Source organism: Rhinopithecus roxellana, chromosome 9, assembly GCF_007565055.1.
Source record: "Rhinopithecus roxellana isolate Shanxi Qingling chromosome 9, ASM756505v1, whole genome shotgun sequence".
Lineage (NCBI taxonomy): Eukaryota > Metazoa > Chordata > Mammalia > Primates > Cercopithecidae > Rhinopithecus > Rhinopithecus roxellana.
In genome coordinates, this window is record NC_044557.1 from 22,961,830 (window position 1) to 22,979,352 (window position 17,523).

The window sequence follows — 17,523 nt, forward strand, 5'->3', positions numbered from 1 at the left end:
ACCGAGCTAGGCCGTGTTCTTCCAGGAAGTGGAAAGATACTTGCACCAGGTGAACGGGCATTCCTCTTCACAAGCTGCTTCTTGAGGACATGTGTCCAGGAGCCCTTGAGGAGTCACTCCTTTCCTGTTCCCCAGGCCCCCTTGCCACCTCCTCCAGGCAGGCTGTCAGGATGGCCTGGTGTCAGTGACTTGAAATGGTAAAGTTGGGTAAAAGGCAGCAATGCCCACCCTGTAATCGTGTTTCCTACCTTTGTTCTTCAAAATGAAAGAGAAAATGGCCAGAGCGAGCCCCAAGCACAGCCTTGCAGCTGTGGAGCTGATGGAGCCTCCAGGGCCCTCAGGAGCCAGAGGCCGGGAGAAGCAAGGAGAGGACCCCTCTGTCTCTGACCCTCAGAGGTCAGTGTGGGAACACGGCACACAAGAAGCAAGAGCCTTTGAGCTTTTTCTGTTTCAGTTTTAAGCACAGAGGTGAGAACTGGAGCTGGAAAAGCAATGGCCAACATTGTTGGAAGCACTCAGGTCTCTGGCTTTCATTTTGAACAGGTGGGGCCCACACCTCAACTCCCAGGAAGCTGCAGAGGAAAATGCTGTTTGTTTTTGCCTTTGCTGTGCCTGGCACTGGGCCCTCTGGGCATTTGCACTCAGGACCTTGAGCAGCCCTGCCCTGTGCCGGGGCAGCCCCGCAGCGGCTTGGATCGGCTGCCCATGGCCTTGTCACCCAGGCAGGGTGTCATACCCGGTGCTTAGCCCTCAGCCTGGCCCCTCCTGGCTGCCCAGCCTCTGAGACTTAGTTTCCACCCTCCCGGAGGCCGTCTGGATCCCCTCAGCAGCACTTGCTGTGCCTTTGGGTCTGCCGGTCCCGGTTTCGTCAGGCTGAGGCCCTGCCCTTGGTCTTGTCCTGGGTACCTGGCCACTGCCTTGTGATAAGTGGAGATTTAGTGCTCATGAACCATATCAGTTAGGGCCTGTGTGTATTTGTTATGAAGACAAGCAGGCCTGTGCCCAGAAGCCAGGACAGGAAGACCTAAGTTCCAGCTGTTTGTCTGTCTTGTCTGTGTTCTTTGGGTAATCTCTGAATGTGACAAGCACAGACTGTGGGTGCTTTTGGGCTCACAGCTTGTCAGGAACAGGTGGAAGGAGATGGGCTGTGGGAAGTCTTGAATGGCGTTGTGTTGGAAATGGCGTTGTGTTGGATGTGGTTCTGGGACCTCTCCCACCTGGGTTGATGGGTCTCGGCTCTAGACAGAAACATGCACATACTCCTTCTCTTGTTGATGTGGGGTTGTGTCTTGCTCTCCAAAAGCTGGTAAACCCCTGGCCTGTTAGTGACAGAACAACCCACTATAGATTATGCCAGAAGAAAGCTGTCCTTTTTGGCAGATTCTCCGTGGAAAATGCTACACAGCTGCATTTAGCAGGTGAACTCACTTATCTGGCAGGACACTGTTCTGCTCACGGTCCTTGCGTGTCATAGGAACGCTACCCTACATGAAGTTACAGAGTCTGTTAAATACAATGATGTGAACATTCCTCCGGGCAGCTGGGGTAAGCACGTTGTCCTCAAAATATCCCTTACGTCCATTTTCTTCTGTGTAGACCGCATTACAGGACTCGGGGCCCAGCTGACCACTGTGGGGACAGCAGGACTCTGGGCCCAGCTGACCACTGTGGGGACGGCAGGACTCGGGGCCCAGCTGACCACTGTGGGGACACCGGGCACCTTCCCAGTGGCATGAGAGCGTGTCCCTATGCCACTGTGCTGGAAACAAGTCCAGCCAGGTAATTTTTAGAAGAAAATGTCTACAGTGCCCCCAACATGCCTCTCTTCCCTGGGTTTTCCAGTGGCACACAGTGGCTGGCAACTTCCATGGTGGTACACCTTCTCGCTCCTGCCAGACCCCTCCAGGAGGAGACAAGGGGTGTGGGGGCACCGCCAGCATCTCAGAGCCTCATTCAGGGAACACAGGAATTGATCAGTCCGTTAGGTTTTGGAAATGCTTACCTTACATCCAGTCAGGATCATAGGTGAGGCCAGGCACGGTGGGTCACGCCTGTAATCCCAGCACTTTGGGAGGCCAAAGAGGGCGGATCACCTGAGGTCAGGAGTTTGAGAACAGCCTGGCTAACATGGCGAAACCCTGTCTCTACTAAAAATACAAAAATTAGCCAGGTGTGGTGGCACATACCTGTAATCCCAGCTACTTGAGAGGCTGAGGCATGAGAATTGCTTGAACTGGGGAGGCGGAGGCCATGGTGAGCTGAGATCACACCACTGCACTCCAGCCTGGGCAACAGAGTGAGACTCCGTCTCAAAAAAAAAAAAAAAATCATACGTGAGCTCTTCACCTAGTTTATATGAGTCTACCTCTCTGGGAAAATATCATCTTGGAGTTTCACTTTTTATATTCATCTTTTATTGCAGATTAATCGAAAGACCTGGAGAGTGTTGGCCTTCTTTCCTTGTTTTTGTAAAACTGTCCTTTAAAATCTTGTTCCTCATTCACTGTGCAGTCACTAGCAGTTCTGTAGAAATCCAGGTGAAAAGTATTCCCTTTAGAGTTCAGCGCCAGAAAAATGTTTTGTTCTTATGAGCTCATGTACTTCTTGTTGGATAAGAGAGCGATTTCCCATGGATACCCTTTTTGCTTTGGCTGCCAGGAATCCCAGATGTCAGCTGTTCACTGTTTTTATTCAGTAGCAGTTGTTTCCTTTGACCTCCATTTTCTGGTAGTTACCACCTTTCCCCCCTTCTCAGCTGCTTAACTCATTCTTCTTAGATTAAGTTAATAAAACAGGGCTTGTTTTCTGAGCTACATCTTTTCCTTTTTGGAAGTACACTGAGTAATCAGGGTTTACCAAGTAATTCACTGTATCAGATGCTTTTTAAACGCTTGTGTTGGGCGGTGTGCTCAGGACCTAAGACTGGGAAGAGCTCCAGGAGGGCGCTGTAGAAGCGGATCCCAGCTGGGGAGGCTCCTGTGTGAGCCTGGCCTACAGAATGGGCGCAGCGCTAAGGAAGCCCAGAGGGAAGCGAGCCCGTGCGCCTGCGGAGGGGCCGGGTTGCCCGCCGAGGGGCGCGACCCAGGTGGACCCAGGTGGACCGGGGGGCGGGGGGCGGGGGGCGGGGCCGAGTTTTACCGGGGTGCGGGACCAGGGGGGCGGGGCCGAGGTGTGGAGGGGGGACGTGGCCGAGGTGGACCGGGGGGCGCGACTGAGGTGGACCGGCGGGAGGGGGGCGGAGCCGAGGTGGACCGGGCGGCGGGACCGGGGGGACGCGACCGAGGTGGGGCGGGGGGCGGGGCCGAGGTGGACCGGCGGGCGGGGGGCGGGGCCGAGGTGGACGGGGGGCGGGGCCGAGGGGCGCGGGTTGGAGCTGGGGCTGGGGTCCTGCTTTGAGGATTCTGCGAGAACGTCGGGAAACCTGCGTGGGCGGCTCAGGGACCTCCCAGACGCCCCGCTCGCCACAGCCTTGACGGCGCCCTTGCCCCACCTGGGTTGCAGACCCTCGCTCCTCTCCTGTCTCGCGTGTTTTTGCAGCCGGGAACTGCATGCGGTGCCTGAGGAATTTAACCGCGGGCCGCCCCGCCTCTCCTGCGGTCGCGGCTCGGGCCCCTCTCGGCGCCTTCTCGCCGTCCAGGATGTCCTTGGAGCCTCAGATCCTGCTCGGGAAACCCGTGTCCCGTCCCGGCTGGAAGTCTCCGAGGCCTGCGCCAGTTCCGCGTGCGCTCCGTTCTCGGGGCTGGGCCGCTGCACCCGGGGACTCTCCTCACCTGGACCCCGATTCCTCCGTGGCCGCCCCGAAGTCCACCTGCTCCGGCCTAGGCTCGGGCCCCTCTGGCTACGCCCCGAGGCCGCCCCGCGGGCCTAGCGGGCTCCCCCTAGCGCGGCGCGCACTGGCCCCGGTTCCGCCGACTTCAGCCCTGGGTCGGGTCGGCGCCGCCTCCTGCCTCGCCTGGGCTGCCCGGGCGCTCCCTGCGCTGCCACCTCCCTCCTGCGGCGCTCCACAGGGACCCGCCTCCCTCCAGTCGCGCTCCCCGCGCCACCACCTCTCTCTACAGGTTCCCGCCTCTCTCCTGCGCGCCCTCAGGCCCCTTCCCTGCCCGTGGGGTGATAGTCGACCCACACGCTTAGCGTTTGTTGTGCCAGACCGTCTGGGCTTATTGCAAAGCTTGTGCAAACGTGAGCATTGCCGGCTTTTTATTCCCTAAGGAGCCTTAGCCTGGCGCCTGGTGGAATTAAGTCTTAAGTCAACATTTGGTGAACTGCCTTGAATGATTTTGTATAAAAACAGCCCATAAGGCAAGTGTCAGTATTTCCCCGGTTCGTAATCACAAGCGGTGTTTGAGGCATTGACTCGGATTCTGTGCTCAGATCCAGCTGCAGAATCATGAACATTAGTCATTTCTGTGGAGAGCTATTGTGATGATTATTCTAGCAGCAAGCACCAGTTGAACTAGTTACTACACGGCTTCTGGAAGCATGCAGTAAATGCGCAGTTGTAATGTGGATTCCTTGTGAGTTAAACATCTGTCCATGCTCTGACAGAATCGTGGCTTTCTCCGCTTTTTGCCTTTGCTGTAGGAGTCCTAGCCTGACTTCTCTGAGGCCTTCCAGAGTGGTGGCTCGTGGGTGCAGGGGGCGGGTGGTGGGGCTGTCCCCGCTCCGCATTCCTCGCATCTCACCGTCTCAAGGGCCTCTCAGAGTCAGAGCTAGCAGTGTTTCGTTCTTGTCGTGCTGGTTTATTGAAATGAGACTTCACACATTCAGCTGTGTCCAAGCTCGCCTGGTCCTAGAAGAGGGGAGGGGCGCCTTGCTGTGCGCGCACTCTCACTCGCTCTCTCACGCTGGGTGTCCTGCCAGGGACATGTTGCTCAGCTGCCTTTACCTATGCACAAGTGAGATAAGAGCCTGGACCTGGAGGGCTCATGCATCCTGGGCCATCAGAAAAGGCTGTGATGGTTTTTAAAAGGCTGGAGCTGTGTATGGTCATGTTTTTGTATCTTTGGCATCTCCTAGATTCTTTCCGGACTTAAGCCAGTGAGCATAGCATTGGCTGTTTGATTAAAGACTGTGGTTGCAGGGAGTCAGGCATTAACTTTGAAGTAACTCACCTGTGGGATCTACACTTTTTGTTTTGTTTTGCTTGCCTAGGAAGAAATAAAAGAAAAGAATGCATTTGTTCTCATTGCCATTTGTTTCCTTAAAACATAGTTACTTGATTTCCAAGCTGTTGTTGGCACATATGCCTAAGCAGTTTGGACTAGAGAAATGTCTAGATATTGGTATATCTTAATACTACTTTTAGCTTGAAGTGAATGTGTTACAAAAATAGAGTGATTATGAACATTTTACTAGATAATAATATGTAATTAATTGAAGTTAAAGAATAACAGAAAAAAGGTAGAAAATGATGATTATCATTATTATTTTGAGATGGAGTCTTGCTCTGTCACCCAGGCTGGAGTGCAGTGGCACAGTCTCACTGCAACCTCTGCCTCCTGGGTTTAAGCCACCCTCCTGCCTCAGCCTCCCAAGAAGCTGGGACTACAGGTGCACGCCACTGCACCCAGCTAATTTTTTTTTTTTTTTTTTTTGTATTTTTAGTAGAGAAGGGACTTCACCTTGTTGGCCAGACTGGTCTCGAACCCCTGGGGCCAAGTGATCTGCTTGCCTCGGCCTCCCAGATTGCTGGGATTACAGGCCTGAGCCACTGTGGCCAGCCAATTATTGAAGAAATAATACATGAATTGCCCAAAGCTGAAGAGACTCTCAGGAACAGAAAGATGGCTGAAAGTCCCTACCATGATAATGAAGAAAGACCCTCGAGATGCCAGACACAGGCCTCGGAAGAAGATGCTAAAATATCCCCAGGAGGAAAACAGATGTCTTGACAGAAACTGGAATTAAGCTGCAGGCTTCAGAGCCTCCCTCTTCTCTGTGGTACCACTGAAAACCCGTGAAGTAAATGAGCGTTTTAGTTAAGTTTTCAATGCAGAAAGTCACAAGTCCAAGTCAGTGAAGAATATTTACAAAACACTTCATAGTTTCAGAGCCTCCCACAAATATAACCTCATTTTAACATTTTTTGAGGATACATTTACTCTGTTTAAATTTACTGTTTAAATTTTTTATTTACTATGGCTTTATATTTATTGAATAATTCAATGTCTTTTCATTTGTACTGTTTTAATTACTTTCTCATTGTTTAAATTTAAAATTTTTTCCTTCATCTAATTTTAATTTAATGACTTGCCTCATGGTTTTGGCAGTTTTATTTAAGGGAATTTAGCACTTTATTGCCCTGTTTTAAGCCTTTTATTGCTTATAAAGTTTTTATCATTTTGTTGGCCATTTTATGGAAAGTTATAGAAAATGACTGTGAATTGTTTTTAAAACTATCTATCAAAGTGTTTTATGGTGAGACACTACTCACTCTTCCACTATGTCAGTTTTTAAGATTCAAAACATGTAAACATGAAACATAACATTTTCTTGAGTATGTATAGTTCAAGCCTATTCAAAACTAACCTAGAAAATGTGAACATTATTTCGGTATCAAAGTCTGTCTCAGGGAAGAATTCAGGAACGAATCTTGTTGAAGATGATGAAATAATGTGTATTTGACCACATGTTTAGTAAGTATTCATGAGGCAGACATTTAGCTTAGCAGCAGATCTCATCTAGAGCAAAACTAATCTCTCCTTTGGTGGTTCCTGATCACTGCCAGGCATCCAAATACAAAATCACAAAAACTTTAGCATCTAGATTGTTGTGTTCTAGCCCAGCTCAGTTTCTGATAACGTTGAGGTCGCGTATGTTCTTTCAGTGCCATTTGAAATCAAAAGCTAAATTATGTTCTGCAGCTGGCATGGAGCCAGGGGAGGAAGCCACATTTCCAGCTGTGAGGCTGCGCCTCCCTTGCTGTCTTTGGAAATTACTGCTCCAGATTCAGATCCATTAGGAGAAGAGAGAGCGAGAATCCATTTTTTTAAAGTGACAGGAAACTCTTCAAGTCCTCTTTATTCGGAGGGTGTTCTGGCACCTGCTGAGCCTCATGGCTGACCCTGGAGGGGTGCTCCCCGTCTCACAGGCAGTCCTTTGTGGCCGAGGCCCTGGGGAGAAGTCTCTGTCCCAGGAGCCGTGTGAGCCACCTTCGTTCCCTGAAGCCCTGGCTGCTGGGTCTGAATTTTATCCTCAAAGGCCAAATCGAACATGAATTCCTCTCTCTGTGGCAGGTCTTCTACATGGAAAGCAACTGCCATGGTCCACCCCAGCCACAGCCACCACTCATCCATCCCTGAGTCCCAGGGGTCTCAAACCACCCTGCCTGGAGCAGGACCTGCTTCTCAGCAGGCCCTAGTGTTTCCTTGCCTAAATGAGTACACTCTGTGTGTTATTACAAAATACTGTTCTGGATTTTAGGCAAACACCACACTGAGCAATTGGAAGATTTCATGTTACTACATTTGAAAGGTCTGCTTTCACAGATAGGGTTTAGATCTGCTTGGTAAGAGGTTTACTACTTTTTATTTTGCACCTAGTGGACATGGGTAGCTTGACGGTAATTATCAGATGCAATTTGTAGCCTAGCTTTGAATCTAGAATAAAATTCCTATTTCCTTTAAAATGCCTAGCCTACTTTCATGTAAGAAGGTGCAGCTGTGAGAATTAGAATAACCTGAAGACTGGTTATTTTTGGTATCTATCTCTACTCCAGCAGTTCATCAGAAGGTAGGTGCCAGATAGTAGCGGAAGGATTTTTGACACACTGTGACTCTTTTTGAAGTGAGTGTGTCTGAAAGGTATGTTTTGGGGATGGCAGCTTTTCAGAGTGTGCTGCGCTCTGACTATAAATAGCCAGGCGTCTTGTTCCCTCACATCGCTTTCAGCTGCTGGGTGTGAAGGGCGTGGACTGTGGGCCTTTGATACCCTGGAGATGTGGACATTCTGGAGTCTGTGGAGTGGTTCTGAAAAGTCATATGGAGGGTGCAGCATGAGTGGAGAAGTCGCAGTGCATCAGGGTAAAAGGGCCTGTGTCAGAGCCACCGGGACTCCAGAGCATAGAGAGCACGCTCAGGGCTCCAGAGCTGTTTGGATAAAGCCTCAGTTGTTTTCCCCTTGACCTGCTGAGCCACTGTCTTATTTTGGGTAATGTTCCTTAGGGTCTTGTGTTCCTCACTAGACCTGAGAAGGGAATGCTGGTCAGACCCCTCAGATGAGACTGCGAAGCTGGGAGGTTGTGACTGTAATTGTGTCACGGCGGTCGAGACACCTGTCAGACCACAGTGAGGAAGCCTTCGTTCAGGACATCGCCATAGGTACAGGGACCACCACCACGGGTTTGCACTGGGGGAGAGGGCCTGGGCTCAAGAACAAACACAACAAGGAAAAGTGGGAATCTGGAGCCAAGGAGCAGGGTGGGGGTGGATGGAAAACTTCTGAGAAGAGACATCAAAGGTGAGGGAGATTCTGGCTGAACCACCCCACCAGGATTCTTAGTGAAGGCAGACAGGGCTGCTCAGAGGTCACCGAGGGGCGGTGGGGTGAGGAACCCAATCAGGTGTCAAGGGTGGGGTCCTTGCTGAAGTGGCTTAGCAGGGTTGTTGCTGAGACTGGATTTTGCAGGAAGTGCACAGGTAGGCCTCGGAGGAGGTTCCGTCCGGAGCCTGACGAAGTCTCAGCCGGGAAGAGGCTCTTCTGGCCATCTCTCCACCCAAACGGCAAACGTAAATGCGGCTTCTGCTTAAGAAATGGTTTCTGGCTTGGCAGGAAACTTAACAGCATAATGAAAACATCATTACAAAGAAACAGGTCTGTCTGAATGAACCGAAGCTCAACAGTTGCAAAACGGATGGGTTCTGTGGCTTCTGCTGGCAAGACCTGTGGAGGGCCTCTGTCTAAGTTAGGCGGAGGACACTGCTTTGCAATCCTGTTTGCATTTCCTTCCTCTGAGTTCTGATTACTCTTGCATTCTTTGCATTAGACTCCAATCCCCAAGGAAGCTTTTCTCCATCTCGTATGTGAAAGTCATTCATAAACATCTTTTTTTTCTCAGTTGCCAAATTCGTGTGCCCCCTGCTGGGTACGTCTCACCACAGACGCAGGCACATGTTTTAAGTAAGACAGAGTTAAAGGATGTTGTTTTTTCTGCGAGCTGGATTGTCAGCTACTTTGTACAGTGCTCCCTTGTCTAGAAGCAGTGAGGAACTTTGAGATCTGGGATGGAGTAGCCACCGTGGACTCGGCGTCCTCAGGCCGGGCAGCACTGCAGCACTCTGGGCATGGGGATTTGCATGACCCTGGAGCTGCTCTCTCACCCCCAGTTGACAGCAGGGGAAGTGGGGTGCAGAGGCCACAAGCTGGTGCGGCAGAGCCTGCCAGACGCATCCAATTTTTCTCTTTGGGATACGATGTTTTTTAATGGCCTTGGTCAGCATCACCGACATTCAGAGTGTGCAGTTTCATGAGTCTGCATGTAGCATGACCCCAAGACCACTGTCGCAGTTGAAATAATGAATGTGTCCGTCACCACCAGGTCTCCTTGTGCCCTGAGAGGGCCCCTTCCTCCCCTCTGCCCTGTCCAGGAAGCCCCAGTGGATCTGCTCACGGACCCCAGGACTCACAGAAGTGGGGCCAGGTGGTGTGTGCAGCTGGGGGCGTGGGGCGGTCTGGGCTCTCACACACTGTCAGGATATTGCAGCTCACGATGTGTGTGTTGGTGGCGCGTTCCTTTTTCTCCTGGGTAGTGACCACTGCGTTTGTAACATGCTCACATGTTGATGGGGTGGAGTCTGTGGATTCTCTTGGATTTTCTGTGTTTACAGGGGTGGCAGCTCTATTTCTTCCTTTCCAGCTCTTGTACACTTTGTCTCCCTCTTGCCCTGCCCAGAGCCCTGGTGTGGAGGTGGCCACAGTGATGTCACAGGACCTGTGGGAGAAAAAGTTTTCAGCATTTCACCATCACGTATGACCTTGGCTGTGGGTGCTTGTAGGTACCGTGTATCCGATTTAGATTTCTTCTTTTGAGGCCGTTTGATTCGAGATTTTATCATACTCTTTACATGACTGGAATTTTGTGAATATTTTGCGTGGAATATTTGTAGCAACATCGGTGGGAGAGATGGGCCCGTGCTGCTCCCCTCTTGCAATGCCCTTGTCGGGGAGTGAAGATGCTGGGGGCTTCACAGAGGTGTGAGGGGTGGGAGGTGTGAGGGGCCGGAGCTGTGATGGGTGAGAGCTGTGACAGGTGGGAGCTGTGAGAGGTGGGAGCTGTGAGAGGTCGGAGCTGGAAGGGGCTGAAGCTGGGAGGGGTGGGAATTGGGAGGGGTCGGAGCTGAGAGGGTCAGTTGCTGTGAGGGGTTGGAGCTGGGAGGGGCCAAAGCTGAGAGGGGCCGAAGCTGTGAGGGGTGGGAGTTGGGAGGGGTCCGAGCTGAGAGGGGTGGGAGCTATAAGGGGTGGCAGCTGTGAGAGGCCGAAGCTGTGAGGGGTCAGGGCTGTGAGGGGTCAGGGCTGTGAGGGTTCACTTGCTGTGAGGGGTGGGAGTTGTGAGTGGCTGGATCTGGGAGGGCCCAGAGCTGTGAGGGGTCACTCTCTCTGAGGGGCAGGAGCTGGGAAGGGCGGGATCTGGGAGGGTTCGGAGCTGGGAGGGGCCAGAACCCTAAGAGGCCAGAGCTGTGACGGGCGTCGGGGCCATGAGGGCCCAGAGCCGTGAGGGACTTTGGAGTCGTCAGGGGTCATTATCTTTTCTGCTCTCCCCAGTCACATTTTTGCTATGAAAAAGGAGCACCTGCTGCCTTTTCATGAGGACTTTCCCACAGAGGTCCCTCGATTAGGTGGCATTCCACTCCGTTTCTTGTTTATCTGCCACTGACTGCTTCCATGTCTAAGGCAAGTATTTCAGCCCCCTCAGTTTCTTCCTCTGTAAAATGGGGATGACAGTCGCGTGCTACAAAATGAGCCACTCCCTATCAGGGCTTGGGACACGTCATGGGCACACACAGGGCACGCGTGCGGCAGCTTTTAGGGACCGTTATTCTCCTTTGTCTCTTGAGACTGTTACCTGGAAACACAAACTCAGGTCATTATCTTTTCTGCTCTCTGGAAACGGGTAAGATGTGTTGGCTTTTTCTTTTCTTTTGAGATGGAGTCTCACTCTGTCGCCCAGGCTGGAGTGCAGTGGTGCAATCTCGGGTCACTGCAACCTCTGCCCCCCGGGTTCAAGCGATTCTCCTGCCTCAACCTTCCAAGTGGCTGCAACCACAGGTGCCCGCCACCACGCCTGACTAATTTTTGTATTTTTAGTAGAGACGGGGTTTCACCGTGTTAGCCAGGATGGTCTCGATCTCCTGACCTCGTGATCCGCCCACCTCGGCCTCCCAAGACTTTTTCTTTAAATGTTTGGTAAAAGTCACGGGTGAACCTATCTAAGCCTGAAGTTCTTTTGTGATATTATTTTTAACTAGACTCATTTTTAAAGACAGATACAGGAGTTTTGTGATTTTGTTTCTTTGTGTGTCCATTGGATAAACTGTACTTTTCTCAGGAATCTGTTTCTAACGGATTAGCTGATTTGCACGACATTGCATGCAGTATCCTTTCATTACCTTCTTAACACCAACAAGACGTATCGACACCTCTGTGTTCCCGATGCTGGTAGTTCAAGCCTCCTCTCTTAAACTAGATTTGGAAATCAGAGAAATACAGTGGGGGAAAAAAGCAGCCTGTACTTAGACCACCCAAGGAGCAACCGCAGGGAGCATCCTGAGAAATGGATGTCCAGTCTCTTTTTTTTAATGTATATTAAGTTTTCCTTTTCACAAGCACATGCACACACAGTTATGTGAAAAAACAGGATAAACTTACCATTTTATGGCCTTTTTGCCTCCTTCACCTTTTTAAATTACTGTTTTATAGTCTTATAAAAATAGATCAATAGCATAATCGATCTCAATAGGGCAACCATTTGTTTCTCTTGTAGTCTTAGGAGGGGAAGCCGACCCCGGGGTGGGACACTGGTGAGGAGCTGCCCTGACTAAGAGCTGGTGGAGAAGGATGTGCCAGGAGGAACCTGGAGGTTGATAAGCCCCACGCAGTGTTCTTGCTGGGTGATGGGGGTCTCCCCTGTGACCTGTCTCGCCCCAGAGGGGCTTCCTCTGGGTGGGGAAATACTCTGTGTTACTTATCTCCAAATTAATGAAGGCAAGCATATTTTTTAATAGACACCTAAGAGGAGAGGCTTAATTTCATCTGTTTTTAACGGAACCTGGGAAATTAAAATGGATTACCTAGCCGTGGTTGGTTTTTAAACATCAGTATTTTCAGGGCGGATCTAGGGGCTGCTATTCAAAGACGTCTGGGCCAGGCTGGTTGGTCAGACCTGCACAGTGGACCCCAGTAGCAACACACACTCGCAGATGAAATCATTCAAACACCCGCTGGTGAGTGAGGAGCAAGACGAAGGTGTTGAGGAGCCTCAGGCTGGGCGGCCTTCACCTTGCGACTGTGCGCAGCTGCTTCAGCCTGTGCCCCGCTGTGGCGGCAGAGGATGTGCAGAAGCCAGTCACATCAAGACAGCGTGGGAGCTCTCCTCCACAGAGTGGCAGCGGCCTCAGCTCACAGTTGCACAGCGGCGAACAGAGCTGGGGGTGTCTACATCCGATGAAGACGGGAGGCTGGTGCTTGGTAAAATACTTACTGCATTTTCAGGGTGAGAGAAACGGATGCGACTGCTTCATCCAGTCGTGCGGTGGGACCGAATCACAGCTCCTGGTGTCCGCGACTGGGCAGGAGCCCGGAGCTCGCCCTCTGCAGGGTTCCTGTCCGGCTGGCAGGCAGGCCCTGGGCTTTGAGGGCAGCGTGCTCAAGGCTGTTGAGACAGAGGGGAATAGGAGGCCGCTGTGAAGAGATGCAGTGTGGAAGAGGAACTCATGTATTCCATCTCATTTCGGAGGTGAAGGGAGAGCGCCTGAGTGGAAATGATAGGGAACCTGCCTTTACGGTGTCTCACAAACTTCACTCATGCTCTTTCATCTTGATTCCTCACAGTCTGTGATGGGGTGCACAGCCCAGAAAACTCACACAGGCACTTCCTAAAAATCAGAACTGTCCGAACCCCCGCCCTGGGCATGGTGCAGCCGCAAGCTTTGTAGTTCTAGATCTGCTCGGGCAGCGCCTGGGAGCCGTGTGCCGGCCGTGGCACAGACGCCTGTGATATAGACTTTACCCATCAGTGTCTGGACGTGGCTTGGGTGTGGGGCAGGGCATGTGTGCCATGTGCTGTCTGTTCTTGGCCTGCACGCATCCTCTGTTCCCCCTGCCTGGTGCCAGTTACTCATCTGAGACCCTTCTGTCAGGGAGCAGCAGCATGGGCACCGCGCCTCCGCCCTCACTGAGGGGGCACCGCGCCTCTATCCTCACAGAGGTGTTGGGACTGCCATGGTTTATCCATGGTGCTTTCTACCCACCCTCTCCCCAGTCTCCCGTTTCAACCCAGGCTGCCCCTCTCAGCCCGTGAGAATCGGTTGTGCTGCCTCATCTGTTCCGCATGTTCCGCATCACCAGAGTGGTAGTTTGAAATCGGCCGTGGGGAAGTATTTACACCAGGGAAATTAGTAGATGGGAGGACTCGGGACTTTTCAGAGAGCTGGTTGTTAGCCATTTACCAGCACACCACCAACCTATGCTGTCTATAAACCACCTTCTGCCAACCTGGAGTCCAGCTTAGCCTTCGTGTCAAAATGCATGAAGATGGGCAAGTCATCATTACTTTTTATTCTCACACACAAGTAACTTTAGAAAGGACCTAGTTGTAAAATAAAATTTAAGAAAAATAAGAAATAAGGGTTTCCCATCCCCACCCCCCCCCCCCCCCACAACCCCCCCCCCCCCCGCCCAAGGCTCATAGAAATGAAATTTTACTCTAAAAATGCAATAACTGGCCAGGTGCAATGGCTCATTCTGGTAATCCCAGCACTTTGGGAGGCCGAGGCAGGTGGATCACTTGAAGCCGGGAGTTTGAGACCACCCTGGCCAACATGGCAAAACCCCATCTCTACTGAAAATACAAAAATTAGCCAGGCTTGGTGGTGCGTGCCTATTATCCCAGCTACTCGAGAGGCTGAGGCAGGGGAATCGCATGAACCTGGGGGCAGAGGTTGCAGTGAGCCGAGATTGTGCCATTGCACTCCAGCCTGGGCAGCAAAGTAAGACTCTGTCTCAGAAAAAAAAAAAAAAAAGGCCGGGCGCGGTGGCTCAAGCCTGTAATCCCAGCACTTTGGGAGGCCGAGACGGGCAGATCACGAGGTCACAAGATCAAGACCATCCTGGCTAACACGGTGAAACCCCGTCTCTACTAAAAAATACAAAAAAAAAAAAAAACTAGCCCGGGGAGGTAGTGGGCCCTGTAGTCCCAGCTACTCGGGAGGCTGAGGCAGGAGAATGGCGGGAACCCGGGCGGGGGGGAGCTTGCAGTGAGCTGAGATCCGGCCACTGCACTCCAGCCTGGGCAACAGAGCGAGACTCCATCTCAAAAAAAAAAAAAACAACAACTTGTACATCCTTCAAAGCATACCATTTATTATGATCGTAGCATCTGTGAGTGTATATACATCTGAATGAGTCTTTTATGGGGAAAAAAAAGTAGGCTGCTAATTTATATTATTGTTAATCCCAGGATCTTTGATGGTAAAGTTGAGAATCACCGAAGTAAATAGTGTAAACTCTTTTTCTACTAAAACTACAAGATCCTGATGGAAAATTTATTTAGCCTCATACGTTTGTTATGGTTTCGTTGTACTGAAAATTGTTATATTTGATTTTTTTAACAGATCAGGATCCTCATGACCAGCCAAAGAGAAGAAGAATTAGGAAGCATAAGTCAAAGAAAAAATTAAAAAATCCCAGCAGTGTTCTTGTAGAACAAGCAGAATTAGAGAAACAGCAGAGTCCGTTACAGGAGAAATTTCAGCGACAGCACACAGACGGGCCCATGATAAGCAAAAATAAAAAAAGGAAACTGAAAAAGAAACAGCAAATTAAAAGGAAGAAAGCAGCGGGCTTGGCAACAAAGGCTGCTGGTGTCAGCTTCATGTACCAGCCAGAGGACGGCAGCAGTGAAGGGGAAGGCATGGGAGTGGCTGGTGAGGGGGGAGGTGCGGACGCCAGCGAGGAAGACCCGACACCGGCCAGGGAGGAAGACATTAAAGACGCCGGGGAGGAGGGAGGTGTGGACTCCTGGGAGGAAGACCCAACACCGGCCAGGGAGGAGGACGGTGCGGACTCTGGGAAGGAAGACCCGACACTGGCCGGGGAGGAGGATGGTGCCGACACCAGCGAGGAAGATCCGATACCGGCCGGGGAGGACGATGGTGCAGACGCCGGGGAGGAAGATGATACAGTTACCGATGAAAAGGCAGCTAGTGTTCTAAATTTTTTGAAGTCAACACAGGAAATGTATTTTTATGACGGTATGTTTTTTACTATTTTGCATAGAGACATCCACTTAAAAGTTTATTAAAAGAAAGAAATATGCTGAAATGTGAAAACATACATTAAAAATATTCAATGTAAATAATTAGTTATAAGGCAAAGATCAGAGTATTTACGTGCTTTCCACTGATGATGTGGACGGGCATGTGCCCCTGGCATATCCAGAGAAGCAATGTGGCGGCCGTGGCCTGTGCCAAGAACAGGCTGGCCCCGTGTCCTCCATGCCTCTAAGGTCAGGTTTTGGAGTGTGTTGGCATCCAGGCTGTTTTTCTAAACAAGAGATAAATCGAAATTAGAGGTTTTGATGAGCTGAGCTCACCTTCATAAGCAGACTGAGAGGTGAAGGAAACACAGCTTGCGCCTTTAGGACAGATTTCATTTTCTCTTCCACGTGGAATGGATGCGTGATTTCTCAGCAAACATTTTTGTGCAGTTGTTTGTATGGACATAAGGAAAGTAAGCACAGGTTTAATGTCACAGATGGCGCTTGCTTACATCTGCACTCCGCTTTGTCGACAGCTGACCTAGGGACACGGGGTTGCCCCAGAACAAAGATACGCACCAGGGATGGCTTCCTGGCTTTTTTGTCTGTAATTTTTTTTAATACTTTTTAATTTTGTGGGTATAGGTGTCTTTTTAATGATGTTACCAGCAGGTTCAGGTTAATGTGGGTTTAGCAGATCCAGATTTAAGCAGGGCATTTGATGGTGTTCTTATGAACAAGGTTAAGAAGTATCAGCTATGTAATAATTGGGGAATTAAGTAACTGATTTTTAACAGTGATGCAGAAGTACCATTTTTAATAGATTGGTTTCAGTACGAAGAGCACTCTATCCTCTTCCTCTTTAGCATGTTTCTCAGCAGATTATATTAACAAATTGAAAACACATCCAGATGGCACATCAGGAAGACGTGGCTAAGACATTGCAAAGTAGAGTAGAATTCGGAAAGATTTCAGTAAACTTTCTATTCTGTGTGTGCTCGAGCACCTGGGGACAGACCAACAGTCATGCCGGGAGTAACCAAAAAGCCAGGTTGAGAAACACCTATTGAAGGAATCAGCAAGCTCCTCAGGAAATGGGCTCATAGGAAGACGAAACTCCCGGAACCCTCACGGGGAGGTTGTCATGGACACATCTGCAGCCACTTGTCTGCAGGAATCTGCCAGTCCTGAGTGTGGGCGTTGGGTGAGGGTCTGGGGAAAGGACCTGGTGGAGCCCAGAGAGGCAGAAAAACCAGCCTCACAGGTTGAGAGACCGAAAGCAGAGCCTGGAGCCTGGTGAGCATGGAGGTTAGAGCCGGGGCCGGCGGGCTCAGAGGTTGGAGCCTGGGGACCAGTGGGCTCGGAGGTCGGAGCCGAGGTCAGAGCCGAGGTCGGCGGGCTCGGAGGTTGGAGAACAGAACTCAACACTCTGCATGGCTTCCCTTAGAGCCTTTGCCCAATTCTGAAGCTGTGGGTGGAAGACGAGAAGCCACACAGAGAGGCTCCAAACAACATCGGGGCCTCTTGGCCATCTTGAGGTGCTGATCAGGTGAGGATTGGCCTGACTCTGAAGCCCAGCAGAGCGGGGCAGCCCAGAGGCAGACGACCCTGTCCCAGATGTGTGGCCACCCTGGAGTCAGTTCAGTCCCTGCACAGTCCAGGGGATCCACCTCTCCTCTGTCTGCCTGGCGGAGCAAAGGGTGAGACGTCTAGAAGAAAATATCTCCGTCCTAGACCTCTGCAGTCTTTCCTGTGCATTCAGCAGCAGTTTACCAGGCATGCCACGAAACAGGACCACAGCTCCAAAAACAAGAAGAAAAGAGCAGTAAAGCGGGAGCAGGAGACACTGATGTTATCAGACAAGAAGCTTAAAATAAGGGGGAAAAAATTGGAGCATTTTGCCAGGTAATTTGAATGTACTAAAATAATCAAATGGAAATTTTAGGCCTGAGAAATATGGTAACAAAAGTTCAGGCCTCAAAAGACAGGGAAACAGCAAATGAGGGTTCGCCTAAAAGAGAATTAGTGACCGGGAAGATGGGTGAAAGAAAGTC

The 17,523-nt window shown here is 50.8% G+C and overlaps 1 protein-coding gene across 4 annotated transcripts in view; it reads left to right on the forward strand.

Annotated features, from left to right (window-relative positions):
- Positions 1-17,523, forward strand: part of ERICH1 (glutamate rich 1) — a 63,710-nt gene that overhangs the window by 37,286 nt on the left and 8,901 nt on the right. For all 4 annotated transcript variants that reach the window (XR_004059249.1, XR_747947.2, XR_747948.2 and 1 more), the window contains exon 4: positions 14,826-15,464. Coding sequence is in view for 1 of the 4 variants with exons in the window: in XM_010363106.2 (XP_010361408.1) it covers positions 14,826-15,464 (639 nt within the window). In the remaining 3 variants the exon portion in view is untranslated. The remainder of the gene's footprint in view (positions 1-14,825; positions 15,465-17,523) is intronic.